The sequence below is a fragment of the Schistosoma mansoni genome (assembly GCF_000237925.1).
Source record: "Schistosoma mansoni, WGS project CABG00000000 data, chromosome 1 unplaced supercontig 0034, strain Puerto Rico, whole genome shotgun sequence".
Lineage (NCBI taxonomy): Eukaryota > Metazoa > Platyhelminthes > Trematoda > Strigeidida > Schistosomatidae > Schistosoma > Schistosoma mansoni.
Window position 1 is genome coordinate 1,424,135 of NW_017385988.1, and position 25,357 is coordinate 1,449,491.

Here is a 25,357-nt window from a genome sequence, read left to right on the forward strand (position 1 = left end):
ACCTTACTTGAAGTTCAAAAGGCTACACGTAATCTGAAACGAGGAAGAGCAGCTGGTCCTGATGGATTGGCTCCAGAGGTCTTTAAATATGGTGGTCCAATTTTAGCGATTAGGTTGACTAATATTCTGGCTAAAATCTGGGAGACGGATGTAATCCCATCCGACTGGTCACAATCACTGATTGTCCCAATATATAAAAAGGGGTCAAAATCATCCTGCGATAACCATAGAGGGATTAGTCTGACTAACATAGTATCTAAAATACTAGCCTCAATAATTATCGGGCGCCTAACTAAGACTTGTGAACTGCAAACACGAGAAAACCAGGCTGGCTTCAGACCTGGTCGTGGCTGTATCGACCACATATTCACCATTCGTCAAGTTTTAGAGCACAGAAACGCTTATCGGCGTCCGACAATGATAGTTTTTCTTGACTTGAAAGCAGCATTTGACTCTGTAGACCGAGAGGTTCTGTGGCAGCGTCTGTCATTGAAAGGTGTACCTGAGAAGTACATAAACCTTGTGAAGGCTCTTTACTCGAACACTACCAGTCGAGTGAGAGCTTATGGCGAACTGTCATCTGATTTTACAACCTCAAGTGGTGTCCGTCAAGGCTGTTCACTTTCCCCATTTTTGTTTAACTTCATTATAGACCTGTTGCTGCAAATAACACTCCCTTCGACTGAATTTTCAGGAATTGATCTCCTACCAGGGGGACCACTAAGCGACTTAGAATACGCAGATGACATAGTCCTGTTTGGTGAAGACGCTGGCAAAATGCAGAGTCTTCTGTTGGAACTCAGTAATAATGCCAGGATGTTTGGGATGCGTTTCTCCCCATCCAAATGTAAATTGTTACTCCAGGACTGGCCTGCGTCAACACCTGAACTAAGGATAGGGAGTGAAGTAGTCGAACGCGTCGACAACTTCACTTATCTTGGAAGTCTGATCAGCCCTAATGGGTTGGTGTCTGACGAAATCTCAGCATGGATTCAAAAAGCTCGTTTGGCTTTTGCCAACTTACGTCACCTATGGCGAAGACGAGATATCCGTCTATCAATTAAAGGACGAGTATACTGCGCATCAGTTCGCTCTGTTCTACTTTACGGCTGTGAAACATGGCCATTAAGAGTAGAAGATACTCGTAGGTTACTAGTATTTGACCACAGATGCCTTAGAAATATTGCTCGCATCTGCTGGGATAAACGAGTAAGTAATAGTGAGGTTCGACGCAGGGTATTGGGGAATGACGGTAAATCAGATGATGAGGTCATGAATCTTCATCGACTGAGATGGTTAGGCCACGTGTTACGTAAGCCTGAATACCTTTTACCACGACGCTCTATGATGACTAGTATTGGGGATGGTTGGAAGAGAGTTAGGGGTGGCCAAACCAAAACATGGCATCAGTGCTTGAAGTCACTAACTTCTAGCCTGAGCCATGTTGGTAGATGCAGACTACTTGGTTGGGGTCCGTGCGACTATCGTAACCAATGGTTGGAGACTTTGTGTGACATGGCTCAGAATCGATCACAATGGCGTAGGTGTATACACTCTTTATCTTCCCTTAAACCTTGAGATTAAAATTGCTTCATAACTTTCTTCCTTCCTATACTATATCCTTATATACAACCTATAATTTATATACTACCACCACCACTAAATTAACTACTTCTATGAATCCGGTGTTGATCTTGTTGTGCTAACGAGGTAAGGTAACTTGAACCGATGCATATATGTGCCTGGTCCTACGTTGTAGCTGACTGACTGAGACTGCACAAATGTTAGCACTACGTGTTTTCTTAGACTAGTGGTTGTACATTCGATGTGGTAGTCAACCTGTTTGATGGCTCCTCATCTCATTCGATTTGCTCCTCAGTTTACTTCAAAAACAGCAATTTTCGATATAGGATATTTATCTGGAATATGTTACCTTACGTCAACTCTCGTCTGACTTTTCGGCGACTAGTCTACCAGTAGATTCACTAGTTGACCTAGAAGATGTAGATATTGTAGTTTTTTATGATGAAGGCTCTGACGAAATCCAGTCTTCTGACCACCCTAAAAAAAGAATGTATACGTGTTTGAGATGCGGTTCACTCCCTCCAAATGTAAAATGTTGCTTCATGATTGGCTTACATTATCGCCTGAATTAGTGATAGCGAGTGAATTAGTTGAATTCATCGACCGCTTCATTTATCTCGGGAGTCTCATCAGTACTGATGATCTGGTATCTGACCAAATCTCGGCTCATTGGCATTGTTATTAGAAAGGGTTAAACTGGAAATTTTGTTGTTGTTGTTGACTAGTACTTATATTAACAGAGCGGATTTTCTTAAGATTGAATGATTTTCGTTATCATCTTCAAGAATAGATAAATAAAAACATGAATATTTCTTCCCTTAGGCGAGCCGAGCGGCATCTATATCCTTCAGACAATTTGAACGTTTCTACACAAGTTCATATTTAAAGACCTACCATTCTTGGATCATTATGGTTCGCAAGTGGAAAAATTAGGATTTGTTTAGACTGAAAAATATTTTTTATGATTAATACAATAACTACAAATTTATTAACGTCTCCGAAGCCTCTAGTGACCGGTAAAATCACTTTGGTTGTTAGGTATTCAAAAATTTCAGTTTCATTGTTGGTAAATAAGTCTTTTTATCACGTAATTGCTTGGGCTAACATCAATTTGTCCCAAAATCTATGTTTATCATGACTGGCTGATTTCTATTTTAAACATGTTAATAACCCTGCCTTTTTGACATGCAGACTAATGTATTGTAATGTTTTAAAAATGATTAGTTTCTCTAGTCTATGTTTTAGTCTAATCAGTTGATAATAGTTGTAATTCACTGATTAAAGGAATCAGATTTCACATTGGAGGCTACCTATTTAAATTTCACTGTTTTCTGTTCCCAAAAACCACCTTATCACCAGCATATACAGGGACAGATGTAACGTATTATTGATGCATTAACTTATACATGGTTGCACTTTTTCTTTTTTCTAGTCATCAATTCATCAACGGTAAAGTAATCATTTCGGTTTCGTCCATTCTTGTACACTAAGCCTGACTTCAAACACTATTTGGCTTTGACGAAAAGAGCGCAGTTACTAACTCTTGTATTTTGATATTAGCTGTGTAACGTTAAAGTTTACTGTCCATGCCTAGTCGTCGAGTGAGAGTTAGTGGTTATGTAGTGAAGCTTACTTTAAGCTTTGTTTTGTATTTGAAGATATCAAGTCCTTATTATTTGATTTTCCCTAGCCTTTAATTGTCATTTGATCGTTAGTAAGACTCTTATTTTTCTTTAGCAGTTTCAAAGAAACCTGCAAATCAAAGTGAACTGTTGCAAACTAGACAATCCTTACCAGTATGGAAACATAAAGATGTATTGATTGATACTATTATGAAAAGTGAACATTGTGTTATTGTGGGATCAACAGGGTCTGGTAAAACTACGCAAATCCCTCAGTTTTTATATGAAAAAAATTTAACTAACGAGGGGATTATTGCAATAACTCAGGTAATAGTGTAGTACTGTTTAATTGTGATTAATTATTTAACAATTATTACTACCATAGTTGCTTTGTATAAGCACTTTGACAGGTACTCAGAGTACTATCATAAAATTTCCTCCAGAGACGTTTAGTGAAATTCCCACTATACCATTGGGTAGCTCTTGGATATGTTTTCACTCAACTCTAAATTGTATTTACCTCTCATTAGGATTATTTTCTTGGCAAACTAATAGTTCAATATGCAGCCGTTTAGATTCCAACGGTTGCATTACAAGTTTCTAATATCTGTTTGCAAATTAATGCTCAAATGATCCAAGATATGCTTGTCTCTTACATCTGGCAATTTATTATTGATCCGTCTAACTAGTAAGACTGACTACTTTTGTTTAAAGAAAATCCCTTTGTCGTTTCAAAGTGAGCGGGACAACAAATCTTTAATCTTTATTTTTACATTCTGACCAGAAACGTGCTTATCACAAAGAATAAAGTCATTTAATCAATAAATTCATATGTGTTATACCGTTTTTTATGTAATCTACTTATGTTATCCCGTTGGTCCTAAAAGTTGGCTGTTTGATTATTATTGATGTGTAACTTCTCGTTTGTTAAAGCGTTTTCGTTAATTGAGGCAAAGTTCGGAGCATTTACTGCCATAATACCGATGTTAAAGAATCCTGCTTTAAAGTATTAAGTACTGTAGTGTCTGAAATAAGTCCTCAATATCGGTGTATATGTATACATGTCCGAAGAAAATGCAACTCGTTCATTTGTATACTTAATTTATTTATCTTACATCCTAACGTTTAGTATTAAAATTACGTCCATAAAGTTCTGTACTTGGGGTGTATCTATAATATGCCTTCTCAAAATGGAGACAATGGAAAACTTGCTGGTTGGAGATAGTTGTTTGTGTAAAGCTTATCATGGTTTGTCTTCGTTTATGTATGTTTTCGATTTACAAGGCTAGTTTAAGTACTCTGTCATTACTTATATTTATATTTGTTTAGTTCCATAGTCCATCCTTTTTCTGCTACTTCAGCCTAGGCGTGTTGCTGCCATAAGTATTGCACTACGTGTTGCAGATGAAATGGACCGTGGTCCTGTTGGCATCGGACCAGTTGGTTATAGTGTAAGATTTGAAGATATGTCAAGTGACAAGTCCACACACTTAAAATATATGACTGATGGTATGCTATTACGTGAAGCTATCCTAGATCCTAATCTCTCACGTTATCGTTTTATTATTTTGGATGAAGCTCATGAACGCAGTTTAAATACTGATATATTATTCGGAGTAGTTTTATCCGCGGCGAAAAGACGTTCAAAACTTCACTCTCTTCGAGAAAATCCTAATAATTCCCTTCTGCCTAGTAAATTAAATGGTATAAGGAAAGACATTCAAAATAACAAAACGTTTCTTCCATTGCTAAAGGTAATTCTATTTATTTAATAATTCCATTTATTTAAAAACCATACTACTCCGTAACCTTGTATTTATTTGACAGATCATCATTTTTTATAGACATTCAAGGCAACTGAAAATCAACATCATTTGAAAATATGATGCAAATTAGTATGTACTGACAGGCTACTTCATTCTTTATTCTAAGTGTTTTAATAGTGGACGAAGCTGTCTGAGTCTCTACTACTGAATGGAAAATACTATGATGATTCCTCGTTGTACGTTATAACTATAACTTGAACGGTCCCAATTAGTCTTACTCTCAAGGTTTTGAGATATTTATATGTAAGGTTATGAATTACTGTTTGAACATTAATATTCAAATGTAGATACATTTATCTAATTAACAAGTCCCGAATAAAACAAAACAAGTAGCTTAAATCATATTACTGATCACAATTCAAAAATAGAATAGTAGGTTAATGGTTTTTGAAGAAAAAGACATATGTTTCGTAACTTATAACTTTATTCACTAGATTACATTTGACTTTTCTTTTCTAACCCAAAGGTCTTCAAATGCCCTGGTACGGCCGAGAGTGAGGAGAGTCCACTCTCCCTCTCGAAATGCTCTCACATGGCCACGTGTATATAGCCTCTGCCAGGGAAGTACTACTCACTGCCTTCTCGTGGCGGGGGTGTTGTTTACGAAATTGAAAGGACGAAAAGCGAATGTCCGACGCTTTAACCGGGTTGGTGGACACGGAAAGTCCACCTAGGGGAGTTGGAAAACCCTGATTCCAAACCAATAGTACACATGGGCTCCAGTATCCTGAAGGAACAAATGGCGTATGAACCAATCGTTGGTCACTGGCTACCATGAAACTGCATCTCCTCACGATGTTCCACTGTCTTGTGGATCATACCTTGAGGTCAAAGGCTCGGGGTGTGGCCTCCTAATAAAACCACCTGTTTCAGTTTGGGCACCTGAGCAATATCACAGCCCTCACAAAAATCGAATGAGATTTGTGTTTCGCATATGTATCTTTTGCTTCTTTGTACCAATATTTATGTGTTTAAATAAAATAAAATAATTTCTAACCCAACAGGTATCTGAAATATTTAAATTATTCAGATCTGAATGATCTAAAACGATAGTTATATCATTTTTCTAGAAGTGCGTAATGAAATTCAGACTGATGTCAGAAAAGCAATAAATGTATTAGACGGAAACACATAAACTAATTTGTTTTAAGGAAAACTATCCAGAGTAATCTAGTTATAACTAATACATAGTGTATTTCATATTTAAGTACTAGATTGTCTCCCTTGTTGCTTAAATCTCTATATCGATAGAGCCGGGTTCTATAATCAATTGCAATTTAAATAACAATACAAACTATATTACACTTTGATGTACCATTCTAAAACCAGTTTTTGAAAGCACTTCGCAAAACATGCCATTACTGCTTCCCTGCATCTGACATACACCAGGGATTCAGGCTGAACGTTGATGTGATTTTTTAAATTCTAGTGTTCGAACAGTTATAGTTGTATATATAATTAAGGCTTATCTTATCAGTCATGAATTCTGAACGGGTTACTTTATAAAACTTGCTTCAAATTAAAGAACTGTTAAATTTGGGTAAAAAATATCCTTGACAAGTTCTAGGAGGCATGGTATTTAATACCAGACTGTTTGTTGACTTTTTTCATGTCGATCTTTGTCTTTGACATTTTTACATGGTTTCTCTAATAATTACTTAAACTAGGCTACTAAGGTGCTGTACGCCATAAACGTCTTCATGAAGAACAAGCAGTAAATGTCACTTACTGGAAGACTTTCGAGCGTTTCGTCCTCGTGTACCAACAGATTTATGTGGTACTGATGGATAACTGCTGCATCAAAACTATGTGTTAGCACATTAAGTAGTGACTGTCTGTAAGCTCCTGGTCTGTGACTCGATTCTGACATTAGATCACACTCCTTACTCACCAGGCAGCCATCTACGATTTATTTTCTTTGTCAAAATGCTAAATGATCATAGAGACGATTAGGTGCAAAATGGTGTAGCGACCAAAAAAACTTAACTTCTGATTGCTTCCAGAAATGTTTCGAACAATGAAAACGGAGATGAAATAAGTATGATTCAACAGATAGGGTTTGTTTTGAAGGAAGCAACATTGATTTACTCTAGATTTTTTAAAATAAAGTTTTCATGTGCTCAGTTTATTTATTAGGTTGACTAGTATTTGTTAATGGTCATTTTATCCAGCGTAGTTTCTTCTATATTTTTTAATTATGGAGTGATTCATAGCCGTAGATAAAATAGTTGTCAATGCGTTAAGTATCACTGACGAAGTGTGTTTTATGTTCACTTGTTCCTTAGATCATTGTTATGTCAGCTACAATCGATCCAACGCCTTTTTTAAATTTCCTTGGCCCAGATCATACTCAAGTTGTGTACATAGAAGGTCGACGGCATCCTATAAAGATCTTGAATGTTTCTCAGTCTTTAACAGATTATGTGGCGGATGCAGCTTCTGTTTGTATTCGGGTAAGTATATTTCTAATTTTGGCAATACGTTTTATTTTTTTAATCCATTGTTGCACATATTCATGTGCTGGTCCTTAAGCGTAACTCTATCAGAGTCGCTCTTGTATTCTAAGATCCGATTTAGTTACGATGTGCACTCTGTACGGTATCCCAAACTCAATCTGTGCATGAAAAGACTAGGACGAGTGTGAAGGTTTGATTGTCTGACTGAATTAGACTATACACAAATTACAGGTATATGTAGGATTATCCTTCTAATGTGGAAAAGGATATGTAGCTCAAGATTCTGACTAGGTGCCTAATCGGCCTCCTCCAATAGCGTCCCTCATTCATAGTTTGTTACCTACCATTTGACCTTGAAATAGCATGTGAGCACAGGCACTATGTGTCTATACTGACTCAGCATTTCAGACACCCAAAGCAAAGCACGTAGGTCTGGGTTCAACCCTTGCAAACTCGGTAATTAAAAGTTGACTATTTCAATCAATATTTCACTATGGATTCTCTCCCCCTTCCTACTATACTTCGCCTCAGTGAGAATATTGTGTAAACATGACTAACATGCCACAGTTATTGACACGGATAGAATTTCAAAAGCTCAATACGATGATATTTTTCATTGGTTATTTTTTGTCTTAAAAGTGTCTTCATGTTATTTGTATACAAATGTTAAGGTCAAAACAGGTGCATTTTATCCAGTCAAGGTCTCTCAGTCTTAACAGGCACAATTACTAAACTTCACATTTCAAGGTTCTCAAATATCACTTACGATTTTTTGTTGTTGGCTTGGCGGTTAAATCACTCGATATATTCCAACCCCCTTCTCCAGCTATTCCGGTTTTCCAATTAGGTTTATTATCATTAGTCCGCTTGGTTAATCTGTTCAAAGCCAAGTGCAAATATTCGTAATCTACTTCATTGTTATAATTGACTCAAATTACCTTGGTCGATCGAATATTTTCATATATGCTTATAAATATTTCTGTATATTGAAGTAAAGCTTGATGAAGATATAATTGACAACAATATTATTCTCTTATATATGTTGTCTTAATTTATACTGAGAATTTTTAGTTATTGTAAATAGTAAGATGTTTTGCAGTTGATGAGGTAATGAATCTTCATCGACTGAGATGGTTAGGCCACGTGTTACGTAAGCCTGAATACCTTTTACCACGACGCGCTATGCTGACTAGTGTAGGGGATGGTTGGAAGAGAGTTAGGGGCGGCCTAACCAAAACATGGCATCAGTGCTTGAAGTCACTAACTTCTAGCCTGAGCCATGTTGGCAGATGCAGACTTCGTGGTTGGGGTCCGCGTGACTATCGTAACCAATGATGTTGGAGACTCTGTGTGACATGGCTCAGAATCGATCACAATGGCGTAGGTGTATACACTCTTTATCTTCCCTTAAACCTTGAGATTAAAATTGCTTCATAACTTTCTTCCTTCCTATACTATATCCTTATATACAACCTATAATTTATATACTACCACCACCACTAAATTAACTACTTCTATGAATCTAGTGTTGATCTTGTTGTGCTAACGAGGTAAGGTAACTTGAACCGATGCATAAATGTGCCTGGTCCTACGTTGTAACTGACTGACTCACTGAATATGTTTTGTATAAACTCTAATTTTTTTTATACTGTTACTGTTTTTCCTTAATAGATTCATAATTCAAAGAATTCTCCTTTAGACCGTGGTATTTTAATTTTTCTAACTGGTGAAGAAGAGATTATGCGATGTTGTTCCCTAATCAAACAATTATCTCATTCAACAAATATCGATCAAATGAATTCAATTAAAAATGGACTTGCAGTATTTCCACTTTTCTCATCATTACCTCAGATCCAACAGTTGAAAGCATTAAATTTTTGTGATAATGTAAGTAGTCTATACTAGAAGATTCTTGTTATTTATTGTACTATAATGAAAATAAAGTTGGTGTTTTTTAGAGATACAATTGGACTGAAAGAAAATAGTCCTATAGATATTACTGGTTTAAATTGTAATGAGTATTCACTAAATTCTAGTTATTATTTTCCAATAACATGTTAGATTTTCAGTATTGGGAATTTGTGAAGATTGTAGTATTTTCAAAGTTGATTTTGCGAGTCGATCTAAGCTAAACCATTGTTGAAAATATGGGAGCGCTGGATAGCCGTCTCGTCCTAGTATGGGACTCCTAGTCAGTGCGCACCCACGATCCCGCGCGTGGGACTCAAACCTAGGGCCTTCGTTCTCGCGCGCGAACGCCTAACCTCTAGACCACTGAGCTTGCATTCAAAGGTGTTAATGTCTAATTTCAATAGGTCCATGATCTTGCTCAATCCTTCACTGTTGAATGCCGGCTCAGTGGTCTATAGGTTAAGCGTTCATGTGCCTGACCGAAGGTTTCGGGTTCAAGTTCTGCATGCAGGATCGTGGATGCGCACTGCCAAGGAGTCCCATGCTAGGAAGAAATGGCCATCCAGTGCTTCCAGGTTTTCAGTGGTGATCTAACTTAGATCGATTCATAAATTCAGCTTTGAAAATATATTGAATTGTTTCTAATCAAGATTCACTTCTGAATAGTTGATTGATACATGTTTTTAAGTGTAACAATGATGGGAGTTTGAATTCAATTAGATGTATCAATAGTTCCCTCAAGACTGCGGTTACTATTGCAACTAGATGACTGGTGCTAACCATCACAAAATACATATTCAGGGTTTATTACCAACTTCTTTCAACTAACTAAATTCATAATCTGAAATATTGGTCAGCTATTCACAACACGATTTTAGTTTTCATAGTTAATCATTAATAGCATTCTTTTAAATTCATACTTTGAAGGTCATACGTTTTGTTTAAATAGATGTACTTACATAAAATGACTACTCAAAACATCAATCACAAACATAAAAATAATCAGTATTCCGTGCTTATTATTGTAGCATACAAAGAGACAACTATATAGAGAATTATATTAACTTATTGGATTGTCACATATATGCCTGTATGGTTGATTAGTAAAATGAATCAATTATTGGTCATGAACGAATGTTATAATCTCCAGTTCTCATGGTTGATAGTCGCACTTGAGATCGTGATTTTATGTGTTTATTCTTGGATGTATTATATGTTGTTCAGTTCCTGCGTAATTCCACTGAGCAACTTATTTATTGAGCAGATTGACGTTATTCCAGATTATTTTTATTATTGCTACCAACAATGAAAAAGTGTTTTTACTCAGTGGTTAACCATATGAATATATGTATTTCTAAACCGGTTTGGTGTGGCCTTAATAATTAACTGCTACAATTAGGGTGTTTAGTTAGTCAAAATTAAACCTGTGTTCGTAGTCTAAAGGTTCCAGATTAATGACCCAAACTTGTTTTCACAGATTCTGAGTTCTTTTTCTCAAAAATCAAGCTGTTGCAAAACTTCCTTGGATTAGTTTATGATTTCATAACTATTTTTCTGTCTATAAGCGATTATAATCTCTTATTAAGTTAAAAGGTTAACCTAAAGCAAATCTTACACATTTTCTCTTCATAAATTTCACCTTATAAAATGTTCTTTCTCTCCAACCTAATATATGCACTCATAACTATGTGAGAACTTAATAATAATGATCATTCACGTGCGAGACCAAAGGTCGTTGGTTTGGTTCTCGGATGCGGGGTTGTGGATACAGACTGTGGAGTCTCATACTAAGACGAAACTGTTGTCCATTGCTTCCAAGTTTTTGATGGTGATCTCGCTAGAATGAAAACTTTAAAAGTAGTAGTGGTCCTAATAATGATACTGTTTACTTCAAAAAACTATGCCCATCGAGTTCAGTTTTTAAAAAAATTTGTTTACTAGAAAAATTCTTTGCTTTTTTTTTATCAGATGCTTAAAGTGTTCAGCGAGGTATATTTTTCATCAGTTAGAATCAGTACAACACATCAACATCTTGCATTTCATTATATTCTCACTTTTCTCTTTTCTCTCTTTTTTATTTAGAATCAGCGTAAAGTGATAGTCAGTACAAATTTAGCAGAAACATCTATTACCATTCCAGGTATACGTTATGTGATAGATTGTGGGCGCGCGAAAATAAAGTAAGCTTCTATCAATCGATATATGATCGTTTCTGTCACCGTTTTTTGGTTAGAAAGATTTTCTTTTAATCTTTAGCTACTAGTCACATTGTATCTTTTATTGCTATACAGTTTCAGCGATCAATGAAATTCATTTATTTTACGAACTGATATAAACAATTAAATCGATTTGACACTGATTTCCTAACCATTTGAGTTCCATTCAGAAGACAAAAAGACAGGAAGCATAAAGAAAAGTTTTACTTCCAAGGTTAGCTTAGGTTTAGAAAACAAGGATATTTATAGGCTTATTTTTGACCTTCTGGAAACATGATGAAAACTGATAAGAAAATCGGTAATTATTCAATCAGACACGTATCGCATTAACTTTCCAAAACACTGAAAAGCTCTTATTTATAATTGGTCGATCGAAGTATTTTTTTTTCAGACTTTTCTCAGCTTCTGAAGACTTTTCCGAAGAATTATTCAGGTCTCCAAGCATTAATTTAAGCAGGATTGAATTAATTAGCAAGAACTGACGATAAATTTTTCCTCTATATTATCTTGTTTCCTACTGAGCCACATGAATGTCCCTATATAACATTCAACTACAAGGAACTATTATTTACCAGAAATGTAGTGCTCAACGTCTGATAGATTTTCGTGCAACCTAGAGGTATATTTTGTACTGTAAGAAAATGTATGCAGAAAAGAATCGGGTAGGAGAATCTATAATTAAACATTAAGATAAGTGATACGAAACCTACAAAATGGACTTTTAATCATGAGAGCGATTGATAACAATAATAATAGCACAAAATTAAAATGATTTATATATTACTTTTTCCTAAATTATTGATTATCATTTTTGTGTCAGCTACTGCCTGAGCGCCTTTATTGAAGCAGATGGTTTTCTTATGAACCCACTTTTCGCACATTTTCTTAGAGGTCTAATTCACAAAACAGTAACGAAATATCCGGAGATACAACTCCATAATAGTTGGTGGTCAAAATACGTTCATACGTCATTCGTTCCTCCAATATCCTGAAGCCAATGCATACCATTGGCTTAGAACCAGCGTTTTTCAACTCCCCTCATTAGGTCCTCCGTATCTGCCGACCCATTTCCGTAAACAATATAAGGTAGTGAGTAGGACTTCCAAGATAGAGACCACAAATCCATGACCGTATAAGAGCATTTCTAGAGGAAGGGCAAATTCTCTATAGTCTTGGCCGTACCAGGGTACCTAGGGGCGACGTAAAATGGAAAATAATCGGGTAATTGTAATTGGATGTTAATAAGACAAGGCTTTGAATGCATTGCATATATACATCATGAACCAATATATATTAAATAAAAGACAGCTAGTCTATCTAGCAAATGAACAATTTGTTCATTAAAATTATTACTTTGTGTACCATTTATTTTGAATCAGTCTCAACATGACCTCAGTATAGGACAACCATATAGACTAACATTGGTATCTTTTTTTATCATTACTGTATTCAAGTGTTTTAGAATTACAGTTGTAACATTTTAGCATAGTTTCTAATCAGAATGTTATTGCGCTCCTATTTGTATCCATAGTTTTTAATTCTAGCCAATTCATTATGATACATTTTCTCACAGTCCTCATAATTTATTTAACTAACAGAAAACGTGATAATCTGAATCACATTCTTTAACACATAAACATTGTATACCCTAAATACTACTTAATATCAACACAGTCAGGTGTAAATACGAAAACTAGTTAAGTAGGTCCATATGTATATTAACCTTACATGTTGTTTGTTCACTAGTTAACATATAGTACTATATACCTAACTTGTTAATACTTACTTACTTACGCCTGTTACCCCTCGTCGAGGAGCATAGGCCGCTCACTCCGCCTGTAGCTCTTCTAGAGTCACTGCCGGTCCCAAGCCCGGGTAAAGGAGAAGGGTTGGGCATGGGTTTAGCGACCCCATCCCGTGGAAAAACCAACTCGCTAAAAAAACGCTAACCAGAAAAAATAATTCAATTTGTTAGTAACTGAGTATAACTCTATCGGAAACTGATTGTTTACTTATGTAATAGTTGAACAATATTTTCTTGAGCCATACAGAATACAACTCACTTTCAATATTAACACTGAAATTAGAAGTTGTGGATTAACTAATTGAGGTGCCATTTATCCATGTTAGTTTGTTAATAGTCAGTCAGTCAGTCAGCTACAACGTAGGACCAGGCACACATATGCATCGGTCCAAGTTGCCATATCTCGTTAGCACAGCAAGATGAACACTGGATTCATAGATATAGTTAATCTAGTGGTGGTAGTATATGAAAGATAGGTTGTATATAAGGATATAGTATAGGAAGGAAGAAAGTTATGAAGCAATTCTAATCTTAAGGTTTAAGGGAAGATAAAGAGTGTATACACCTACGCCATTGTGATCGATTCTGAGCCATGATACTTAGAGTCTCCAACACCATTGGTTACGATAGTCACGCGGACCCCAACCAGGTAGTCTACATCTGCCAACATGGCTTGCCCCCAAATGCCCTGGTACGGCCGAGAGTGGAGAGAGTCTGCTCTCCCTCTCGAAATGCTCTCATATGGCCACGCGAATATATAGCCTCTGCCAGGGAAGTCCTACTCACTACCTTCTCGTGGCGGGGGTGTTGTTCACAAAAGTGAGAGGACGAAAAGCGAATGTCCGGCGCTTTAACCGGGTTGGTGGATGTGGAGGGTCCACCTAGGGGAGTTGGAAAACCCTGATTCCAAACCAATGGTGCACATGGGCTCCAGGATCCTGAGGGAACAAATGACATATAAATCAATCGTTGGTCATCGGCTACCATGGAACTGCGTCTTCTCACGATGCTCCACTACCTTGTGGACTAGACCTTTAGGTGAAAGGCTCTGGGTGTGGCCCCCTAAGAAAACCACCTGCTTCAGTCTGGGCATCTGGGCAGTATCACAGCCCTCACACAAATCGAATGAGATTTGTGAGGCGCATATGTATCTGGTGCTTCCTTGTACCAATATTTATGTGTTTAAATAATAAATAATAATAATAACATGGCTCAGACTAGAAGTTAGTGACTTCAAGCACTGATGCCAGGTTTTGGTTTGGCCGCCCCTAACTCTTTTCCAACCATCCCCTACACTAGTCAGCATAGCGCGTCGTGGTAATCGGTGTTCAGACATACGTAACACGTGGCCTAACCATCTCAGTCGATGAAGATTCATGACCTCATCAACTGATTTACCATCATTTCCTAATACCCTGCGTCGAACCTCACTATTACTTACCCGGTGATCCCAGCAGATGCGAGCAATATTTCTAAGGCATCTGTGGTCAAATACTAGTAACTTACGAGTATCTTCTACTTTTAATGGCCATGTTTCACAGCCGTAAAGTAGAATAAATATTAATTAAACTAAAAAATAACCAATCATTGTTTCCTTCAAAAGTAGGTTGTTGTTCAAAATCATTGATCTATCACTTTACACGTAATGAAATCATTTAATTATCAGTCTTTACTGTATAATGTGGCTCAGTGGCTGTGTCCGACTCTGAACCACTAAGTCTCAGTATCATTATTAGAAAGGATTTGAATTATTCCATTGTCAGCCAATATTATAAACTGTGATATGGTTATCTTACCCCTTTCACAAATGATTGGCTGTCTCGACTTAGTAGATAATGCGTTGGCCATTTAAAGCAAAGGGCACTTGGTTCGAGTCCCACTGTAATTATCAACACTGAGATGCAGGCACATACAACTGACGAGTTCTATATAGTGGGAAAAGTGAGTACTGAATTTAACTGTTAACTTCAACCTGTCTACTCTATAAACTAACTCCCAGTTTCAAATCCCGCTCCACCTACTTCTGCTTGGATGACTGGAAAGTGTATCACCAGCTTTCACATTTAGAATGCGACTCATAGCCAAGTACACAGACCTATACCCGATGAAAGAATAAGGAATATATATATATATATATATATATATATATATATATATATATAATCATTGATGATCATCATTTCATTCAACAGTTATTAAATGGAAGTATATAAATATTTCAGTAAGTTATTTCTCTTGCTAATTATTCTAATAGAGACTGGGATCCTAAAACCGGGTTTGAATGTCTTCGTGTTCAATGGATTTCCAAAGGACAAGCATGGCAACGTTCAGGACGTGCTGGACGTGAAGCAGCAGGTGTTTGTCTTCGATTGTATACAGATTCAGAATATAAAAATATGCCACTTCAACCTAGACCGCAGATTTTGCAAGCTCCACTCAGTGGAGTTTTACTGAACCTTGTATCTATGAACATAAAGGTAAGTGAAGGGTTGTAGATTATTTATAATCTATGATCGTTAATGCATTTAATATTTACGGTATTGTGTTTAACGTGTATGGAATCTGCTTTCCTACTTGTTCAAAATTGTTCTGATATCTTAAATCTTGGAAATTCCTACTGAGTTGTTGGAGTTGTATTCATAAAAACTTATTTTTTTATGATGTCACATTTTCTGTCAGGTTTATTGTTGCTACTGGAATTTGTGTACATCGTTTAGTTAACAAATGGTTACTATGCCTTTCATATGGTTTTTATTACGAGTTAGCTGCTTCTAATAGTCTTTCCATTTCATTCCCTTTAGAGACCATGGGGATATCAGAAGTTTTCGGTAACGTAGCTAACCGGCCGGAGACAACTGAGTTAACTGTAGCAGAAGAGGACAAATTCCAGTAAGGTATTATTGTGTCATGGATCATTCACAAGCCCTCTTGTTGACTTAGCTTCAAGAGCAGAAAAGAAATCATAAATACGCAAACAGTTCAGTAATGGGAAAAAGACCTTGAATGAGTCATCGAGATGCTCTAAGAAAATGCACTTCAGTTAAAATTGAGTGATTTGTGATTTGGATGCATCCGTTTAAAGGGTTCCCTGGTATATCCACTAATTCCCTATCCCACTTGTATCTTACGCTCATTTCGATAACGCCGAACACGTCCCTTTTCCGACTGAAAATGTAAGGATGTTATTTGTTAAGCCGTTAGATAAGCTAGAGAAAGAACCCACCCACCTAAAGTCATCTGTGTCCCCAATCACATGGAGACCGTCAAAGTGTTATTAGGCTGGTGCAATACCACTAGGACTAATTCGTACGAATTTTTTAGCATCATGAGCAAGACCTTTTTGGTGTCTCATATATCAAAGGAAATCAAAATCTATATAAAATACCATATGTAAAAGCAATTATCCAAAGAAATTTGTATAGGTCGCTATAGTGAAATCAGCTATACGAAAGTGCTTGTCATCAGCATAATACAAAATACTCTATGCTTAGAGATAGTGACTCAAGTCCTAACAACTAAAAATTGTTACTTTCCATTATTTTTGTAGTTCACACATGACAAGTAAAGCTTTATGTACTTAATTCTGAGTCACACTGTTTGTGTGTGAGGGCTAATAGGATGACCAAATTTCCATACTAAAAGAGATAGGTGGGTTTTTAACTCAATCTAGAAGCCCAATGCTCTAATCTCTGAAACGTTTTGGGGAATTTTCACTACTAATTATTATGCTAATAATGTTGTAAAATGGTCTCACACTTAATCCTTCTAAGTGTCAAATATTAATTTTGGCCGGACGCATGAACAGCACTTAAACATTCTGTCTCAATCAGTCAGTCACTCAGCTACAACGTAGGACCAAACACATATATGCATCGGTCCAAGTTTCCACACCTCATTAACACAAGATGAACACCGAATTCACAGAAGTAGTTACTTCAGTGGTGTTACTATTATTATATTATTATATTTACGCAGGCCAGTCCTGGAGCAACAGTTTACATTTACAGGGGAAGAAACTCATCCTAAACAGCCTTGCATTGTTACTCAGTGCTATCAAAAGAGGCACTGGATAACTGTTTTATCTTAGTATAGGACTTCTCATCAGTACACATTCACAACCTCATAGGGGATCAAGGCCAGGATCTTAGGTTTCTCCACGACCTCCTAACCTGTAGGCTTTTATGTACTTAATAGTGTCCATATCTAGCTACAATTAATTTACGATATTAAGTGACCATCTCCCGCTATGTACAGTGAATAACTGTCCGACATTTGACATAGTGGAACTCCACTAGCAAAGGTTTCCCTCTGAAATCTCATCTCAAAGTTAGTCAGTAATTACATTTTGAACTGTAGTTGTAAACAGGCTAGTGAGAAGTAATCATAAAATACATACATGGCAGTCGCATTACCACTGGCCCACTAAAAACACATTCAAGGTTTTACGTTTATCTTCTCCGAAAGTATCTGAGTGCATATATAAAATATTTATTTGTTAACCTGTAACTATTCTACTCTCATTAATACTACTTTCATACTTTTTATTTTCATGGAATTGCATGAATAACTCTTTGCACTGTTTAGTATTGATAAGACTTTCGTTATCACCAAGTAATCATCTAGTTACATCTCATGCTTGATGGTTGCACATTTACGTAAATTTTCTAAAATCAAATAGTTTTTACCCGTGGTGGTTTATACAAATAAAAATAGATATGTGACCTAAAAACATTACCAAAGATTTTCTCGGTTTGGGCACATATTTTGGGTAATGCTAACTTTTCACCTGTTTCAAATTAAATCTTTCCCTCTACACACACTTATACTTGAGGTTTTACCTTTCCTAAGGTATGCGTATCTTTATTTATGCAGATGTATAAAAATTAAGCCTTGCATTATGCCCATCGATTTTCCTATTTGATGATATATGAAATAGAGGTACGTTACGTATCTTTGCCAATCACTTATGTACGTTTTAATGCTACTTGACATAGAAGTAAACATAATAGAATCTAGTAATAGTACTTACTAGTGTGAATTACTTTTTTCTCATTTCATAAGTAATAGTAGTGTAGGCAAGAAAAATAGAGCTATGGCTTAATGGTTAAGGCGCCCAATTTTCATCCACTAAGCTTGAGGTTCGAATCCATTTCACTTCAGTTTTGGTATCTGGGTAGTATTGTGGTATATGCTACTGATGTTGACAGATATAGGTAGCATGTATCACTAAGCGAAGATGAAATGCTTGGCGGCAGAAGGTTAAGAAAATTGAAGAGAAGAGAACGAGAACAGAGAGTGGTTTGTATGGAAACAAAAAAAGAACAATGAACTATGAGATGATTGATTGACAATTTGCAAATGAAGTATTTATTGTATGGTTCTCATATTTTACTAAGTTATTCTGTAATTTCGTATTCAAATTCATTTAATTGTCCCTGCCTGTGTTCTCGTTCACTACAGTATCAGTTACCCTCACGCTTAGGTACTGGGTGAATAGGTTTATTTGATTTATTCTGAAAAAGTAAGAACACGTAGTCGGATGGAAATCCAGTCAAAAATAGAACCAAGAAATGGAAAGCGAATGCATTTTTACCCCTTGCTTATAGATCCGTGATTAGTACTCTATACCCCAAGAGGTAACAGACTTGAGTAATTTTGTATAACTCATCTTTCTATTTTTAACGAGGCTCCACCTTTAAATGCCATGATGAAAAGCTAATTAAAAAGAAATTTCTTCGCCCAATTCGTTCTTTTTACCAAATGTCAAAATGGGAATTTTCACTAGGCTTTTATTACTATTATTTCAATGTTGGGTTTAATTTATGTTTGACTCAGATCTATTAATCTGATCACTGTTTTTCCACTTAGAATCCTACTGAATTTCCATGGTTATCTTCGCCTAAACCATCCTCTATTGAAGCTGGGATTAAACTACTTCTTCAGTTAGGTGCTGTTGTGGTGAATGATGATGAAGCAGAACCGTTATCTTCCAAATGCGCTCAAGAGGCAATAACTAGCACGGATTCGAATGAATTAAATGATTCTGTAAAAATTCCCTACCCACTCTCTGTAAGTTATTTAATAATCATTAGGTCATTTTTATCATCGGTTACTCATACATTTAATAAGTGTTTAGCCATCGCCTACTCCGACGTCCATTACCAGTCGAAGGTTCGAAAAGTTAAAGGGACGGTCATTTTAAAATCATCAAGTTGCTAACTGTTAACTTGAACCATGTTATTATATACAGACTTTCAAGTTGAAACTGGAAGAAAAATCGGTCATAAAGGCGTAATTGCATCGATTCTTTATTTTGCTCTAAAGTTTGAGTTTAATGTCATCTCATGCTTTCTTGTGTTTGATTTCATTTATTTCGTTTAAATTACGTTTCCCATTCTTAGCTTCCCGATGAATGTGGATGTTATATTCTCTTCAATGCGACCTACTTTTTTATTTCTATTATCTTTGGACTAATGCGGAAGATACTGTGTTCGAGTCCCAGTGTAAACATCAACATACCTATCTGATGAGTCTCAAACAGGTCGAAATGCTCATCCTAGATTCCAATGCTGGTCACTGCCTGACTTAAAACTCATGACCATATGGAAATATCAAGTAAATCAGCATAGACATGTGCCACTAGTTACTGATCAACTGTGCAGACCTTAACATCAACAACATGGAGGAAATACAAATACTTAGAAATTAAACAGTTATAACTAATGATCAGAAAAAATGGCCAAATTTAGGGCCATTAATTTTTTTTTCCACTTTAGATTATTACCATATACTTGTAGCGTTAAATGTTTGTTACTTGTATATTGTTATTTATTTCCGTTGTTATGTAAATTTATACAAGCTTACAGTTCTTGGACGACTTATGTCAGCTTTCCCATTGGAGCCAAGATTTTCCAGAACATTGATTTCTGCTGCTTATTTGGGTTGTCTAATCGAAATACTAAGTATTATAAGTATGCTTTATGTTTGTCCTGTGTTTTATGTGCCAGTTGAGAAACGCAATGAATTTTCAGATGTAAGTTCGGTAAAGTTTTGTTCCCTTTTTTCAAAAGAAAATTTTGTTCCTCTTAAAGTCAGTCATTTATTATCATGAATTGATATCAGCTATTTTGGTACCACGGTAAAAACTATGAAGGAAGGAACTGGACATTTTGTCGTACTTTGGAGGCTTCCTAGTAATCCACTTACTTTACTTACTTACGCCTGTTACTCCCTATGGAGCATAGGCCGCCGACCAGCATTCTCCAACCCACTCTGTCCTGGGCCTCCTTTTCTAGTTCTATCCAGTTTTTGTTCATTCTTCTCATGTCTGTCTCTATTTCTCCGCCTGTAGCTCCTCCGGAGACTACTGCCGGTCCCAAGCCCGGGTGAAGAAGGAGGGTTGGGCATGGGGTTAGCTACCCCATCCCGTAGAAAACCAGCTCGCCAAAAAACGCTAACCAGAAAAAATTATTCAAACCATTAGTAATCCACACTCATCTCTTAACACGAGACCGGACCCAATATCTTGAGTACAACGTCACTAGATAAATTCTTCATACATTTTCAAGCGTTCATAAGGGACGATAAATTACCTTACTTCAAACAATTTAATTGTGCTTAGTCGAATTTCTATTTCAATATGGATGTAAGGCTGGAAAATAACCTATCAAACAGTCTGTTTCATTTGTAATACAACTACAACCGATGCATATCGGTAAAGTATGGCTCAACGTTAGTCTACTTTTTGAATATATCACAATTGAAACTATTGCTGTTATGTTCTGTGGTCATCCGCTTCTGCTTCTTTGATAAGCTTTTCCTTTACATTTGCTCAAACCAACCAATCGATCGAGAAAACCAATAGTCAATAGTTCGCTTTCATTGACTAGCTCAACCAATATACGTCATCCATGTATGTATCTATCATGAATTAAGCTTCATTTTCAACTAATTTCGTATATCCATTTCCTCAGGAAGTTATGCCAAATCTTGACCAGGAAAATTTGGCCATCAGCATCTCATTTATCATCTCACCTATGTCTGATCGGTCCAGTGTATCAATTATTATCTTCATTCATGCAACAGCAAATTTATATATATATATATATATATATATATATATATATATATATATATATATATATATGATCACTATACTTATAGTCAGATAAATTCCAAGGATCCTTGTTTCAAAATACTGCTGTTTTTGGTGAATGATATTTTTTGATTCACACATTTTGATTCACACAATACCCAATCATTTCTACTTGATATATTCGACAAAATGAAGATGCATAAAAATGCATCTTTGTTGGTTAAATTATCAAATAAAATGAATAGGGTTCAGTTTACAGTCACTATTTATTAAAAGTGATTCGCCTCTTCTTTATTCACGACCATCACTTAATACTGTCACAGTGATATCTACCTGTATAACTCTCGACACTATTAATTTCCTGACCACGGTCTCTCATTAAAACCTCGAAACTAATGACAGACAGTTTTCATCAACACAAAGACCGTTAGCACATCGAGATAAAGATGATTAAAAAAATGTATTGCAAAAGATCGAAGTTAACCATCAGTTGAGTGCATGATTATTACTATCACGATTGAGAAATGTAGATTTTTTTAACCATCAATGCCCTTTTCAGTGTCAGGCTGTTTGGTCAACTATTGCACTTTGAAAAGATTAATTTTTTAATGAGAATTTTCGGCACAAACGTTGTGTTCTCATAGTTAATGACAAGCGTAGCCTTCTGTCGTGCCAAAAATGTCATTTACTCTTTCGGAAAACAGTAACATTACTATTATAAATAAACTAATAACTTTGTTTGCAAACGATATGATTACCTGCTGGTATAATAGATTAGAATAATGATATTGTTATATACTTGATAGAATTCGAGTCTAGTGTAAATTAATTTAATGTGAACCGATCGCTTATAGACTAAAACATTCAGTTCCAAACAGGCAGGTCGTGGTTTTGACTCCCTCACTCCATTTATTTCGGTTTCGGCAGCTTAGTAGTAATATCACTAGTCTACACAAACACTGAAAACAAAGTATATAGGTTTGTATATGTTAAATGAATCGAGTCAATATAACGTGCACAATAAACATTTATAAGATGAAAGTTAGCCATCTCGTTTTGTTTTGGTCGTACACACCATTCTTGCTATTTTCATATCGTAAATTCATGATACAATTGTGTTAAGTATCTTGGACTAAATATTCTTGTCCTTCTCATCATATGTTAAGTTTGTATTTCTTATTTGCGTACCCTTTTTTAAATCTTAGCCAACATATGATCTGCTTTTATGTAGGTACAATCCCGATTTCGTCATCCATCTGGTGACCTCGTCAGCCTTCTTTTAGTCTATCGTGGATTTGTTAAAGCTACTAAAGATGCTCGTTCACAAAAATCAATCAATTCAAAAAACCATTCTCAATCAACTATAGATTCTTCTATACAATCTCCGTCAAAATGTAAAATGTCCAAACGTAATTCAAAGATTCAATGGTGTCGTGCCAATTTTATAAACAGATCACGTCTAGAAACAGCTGTACGTGTACGTGGTCAACTAAAACAGATTGCCCAAAGTATAGGATTGACTGATTATATGCATTCATGTGGAACAAATGTAGAAAAAATTGTACAAGCCTTTCTTTTGTCGGGTTTTCAAGATCAGGTAGTGTAAAAAGATATTTTGTTGAAAAGCAAAAAGAAATATCACTTCGATTGTTCCATATAGTCAGTATATGTGATTGCTAGCAATGCTTATTATCGAATATTTAAATAAGTTTTCAATTTATATATTTATGGGATCTAATCTTCGACTAATATAATTGATTCCGTTCGAAATAATTAGAAAAGGCAATGGGCCGGACACAAGACAAAGTTCACGATAAAATGTGGAGAAATGAAAATAAAATGTCGGCTTGACGGTAATTTATGGACAAATCAATCAGATTTAGGACATCAGGTCTTAAATTTTGGCATGAAATTCATTCATCCATTTGGTCAGAGAGCGTTCTGGCATTTTAGCTGATGTTAGTTTGCAATGAAAACCTTAAATCTAATTCCTAACCCTAACCATCAACTGTAAATCATAATCCTTATTCTTAACACAAGTTTATAATCCTCATTTAGCCCTAGTAAGTAGGTGGACATTCTCAAGGCCAGTTTAACGTCGCTCAATGATCATTCATAATTATAATCTTACCGAAATTTGTTATATAAAAGTCTAATTGAATGTGTATATCATCTGAAATTGTTTGTCTAAGTTAGATGGTTATAAAACGATTAGACAGTATATTGAAACTATTCCTAACATAGACATGCCAACTCATTGATTCATTAAAAGTTGATTTTTTTTATTATTAATGATTATTCTGGAACGAATATATGTTCCCCAGTTACTTAGACACTCAATTCACTGCTTCAAGTTTGCTAAATCTGAGTGAACTGAGGTCACTTTTAATAACTATTAATATCTAGCTAATTGAATTTAGTAATACGTCCATTTTGATACTAACTCGATGGTTTTGATGGTTAAGCGTTCGTTCCAGAACTAGTAAGTTCTAGGTTCTATGTATAGTGGTTTAGTGCATGTGTGTGTGTGTACTGTCGGGTAGTCCCACGCTAGAACAAAACTGCTATCCAACGCTTTATGGTTTTCGATAATGGTCTAACTAAGATCGGGTTGTGATCTAAGCTATGGAGATTCAACAGTCTTCACAAAACCCCTTTCACTTACTTGCTTACTTACTTACGCCTGTTACTCCCAATGGAACATAGGCCGCCGACCAGCATTCCCCAACCCACTCATTCTGTCATGAGCCTTCATTTCTAGTTCTATCCAACTTTTGTTCATTCTTCTCATGTCTGTATCCATTTCTCGGTGTAATATGTTCTTTGGTCTTCTTCTTTTCCTTCGGCCTTCAGGATTCCATGTGAGGGCTTGACTTGTGACGCAGTCGGGCGATTTCCTCAATGTGTGTCCTATCCAATTCCAGTGCTTCTTCCTCATTTCTTCCTCCACTGGATGGAATCTTGTTTGTTCTCTCCCACAGTACGTTGTTGCTGATAGTGTCTGGTCATCGGATCCAAAGTATCTTGCGTAGACAACTGTTAATAAATACTTATGTCTTCTGGATGATGGCTTTCGTAGTTCTCCAGATTTTCGCCCCATACAGTAGAACTGTCTTGACATTTTGAAGAAGTAGAGTGATAATGTCTAACAAAATGACCTCTTTCTTCTAGTGTCGTGGATATTTAATCCCTGCAATATATAATTTATTACAAATAGATCATTTATAATATTATATGATTATCATTTGTTTGACTTTGATTTTATTCCATTTACTATTCATATAGGTTGTAATTCTTTCTGAACTGTCAAAATCGTACAAAGGTGGTGATACTCAACGATTAGTTAAAAATTCTCATCATCCCATATATGTACATGGTAAAACTATTAATTTATCAACAAATTCCCCACAGGAATTATTAATTCATCCAGAATCACAATTATATACATCTTCATTAAATAATCCACCTCCATGTTTACTCTTTATTGAAGCTGTCACAAGTAGTGAATATAAATTTCAATCTAACAATCCAATAGAACAAAATGATCGTGTTTTTATGCGACATGTTTCAATTATTGATCAATCATGGTTATCACTTATAGAAAATATACCAAAATCAATAATGAACACTAATAGTTACCTGCCAAATCAAACAAATAGAAAATTATCATTAAAAATGAAAATAACTTCATCGAACTTTGAACAGACACCCTCTAACAAGAAGCGTCGAACTATTAACAATAGTGATGATAATCATAATGTTAATGATAATAGTAATGATAAATTAACATCATTTCAACCGACTTCAAATGATACAACTCCTAATAATAATAATATGAACAAT

General features: G+C 35.7%; 1 protein-coding gene across 1 annotated transcript in view; it reads left to right on the forward strand.

Annotated features, from left to right (window-relative positions):
• Smp_211160 (ATP-dependent RNA helicase, putative) overlaps positions 1-25,136 on the forward strand; it is a gene marked incomplete at both ends in the record, with an annotated part of 28,580 nt that extends 3,444 nt beyond the window's left edge. Inside the window, 11 exons of the mRNA XM_018791885.1 lie at positions 3,322-3,533; positions 4,568-4,910; positions 7,376-7,485; positions 9,160-9,375; positions 11,482-11,579; positions 15,674-15,896; positions 19,288-19,488; positions 20,279-20,452; positions 22,746-23,111; positions 24,800-25,078; positions 25,116-25,136. Coding sequence (XP_018644991.1) covers positions 3,322-3,533; positions 4,568-4,910; positions 7,376-7,485; positions 9,160-9,375; positions 11,482-11,579; positions 15,674-15,896; positions 19,288-19,488; positions 20,279-20,452; positions 22,746-23,111; positions 24,800-25,078; positions 25,116-25,136 — 2,243 coding nt within the window. The remainder of the gene's footprint in view (positions 1-3,321; positions 3,534-4,567; positions 4,911-7,375; positions 7,486-9,159; positions 9,376-11,481; positions 11,580-15,673; positions 15,897-19,287; positions 19,489-20,278; positions 20,453-22,745; positions 23,112-24,799; positions 25,079-25,115) is intronic.
• Between the last annotated feature and the right edge of the window lie 221 nt (positions 25,137-25,357).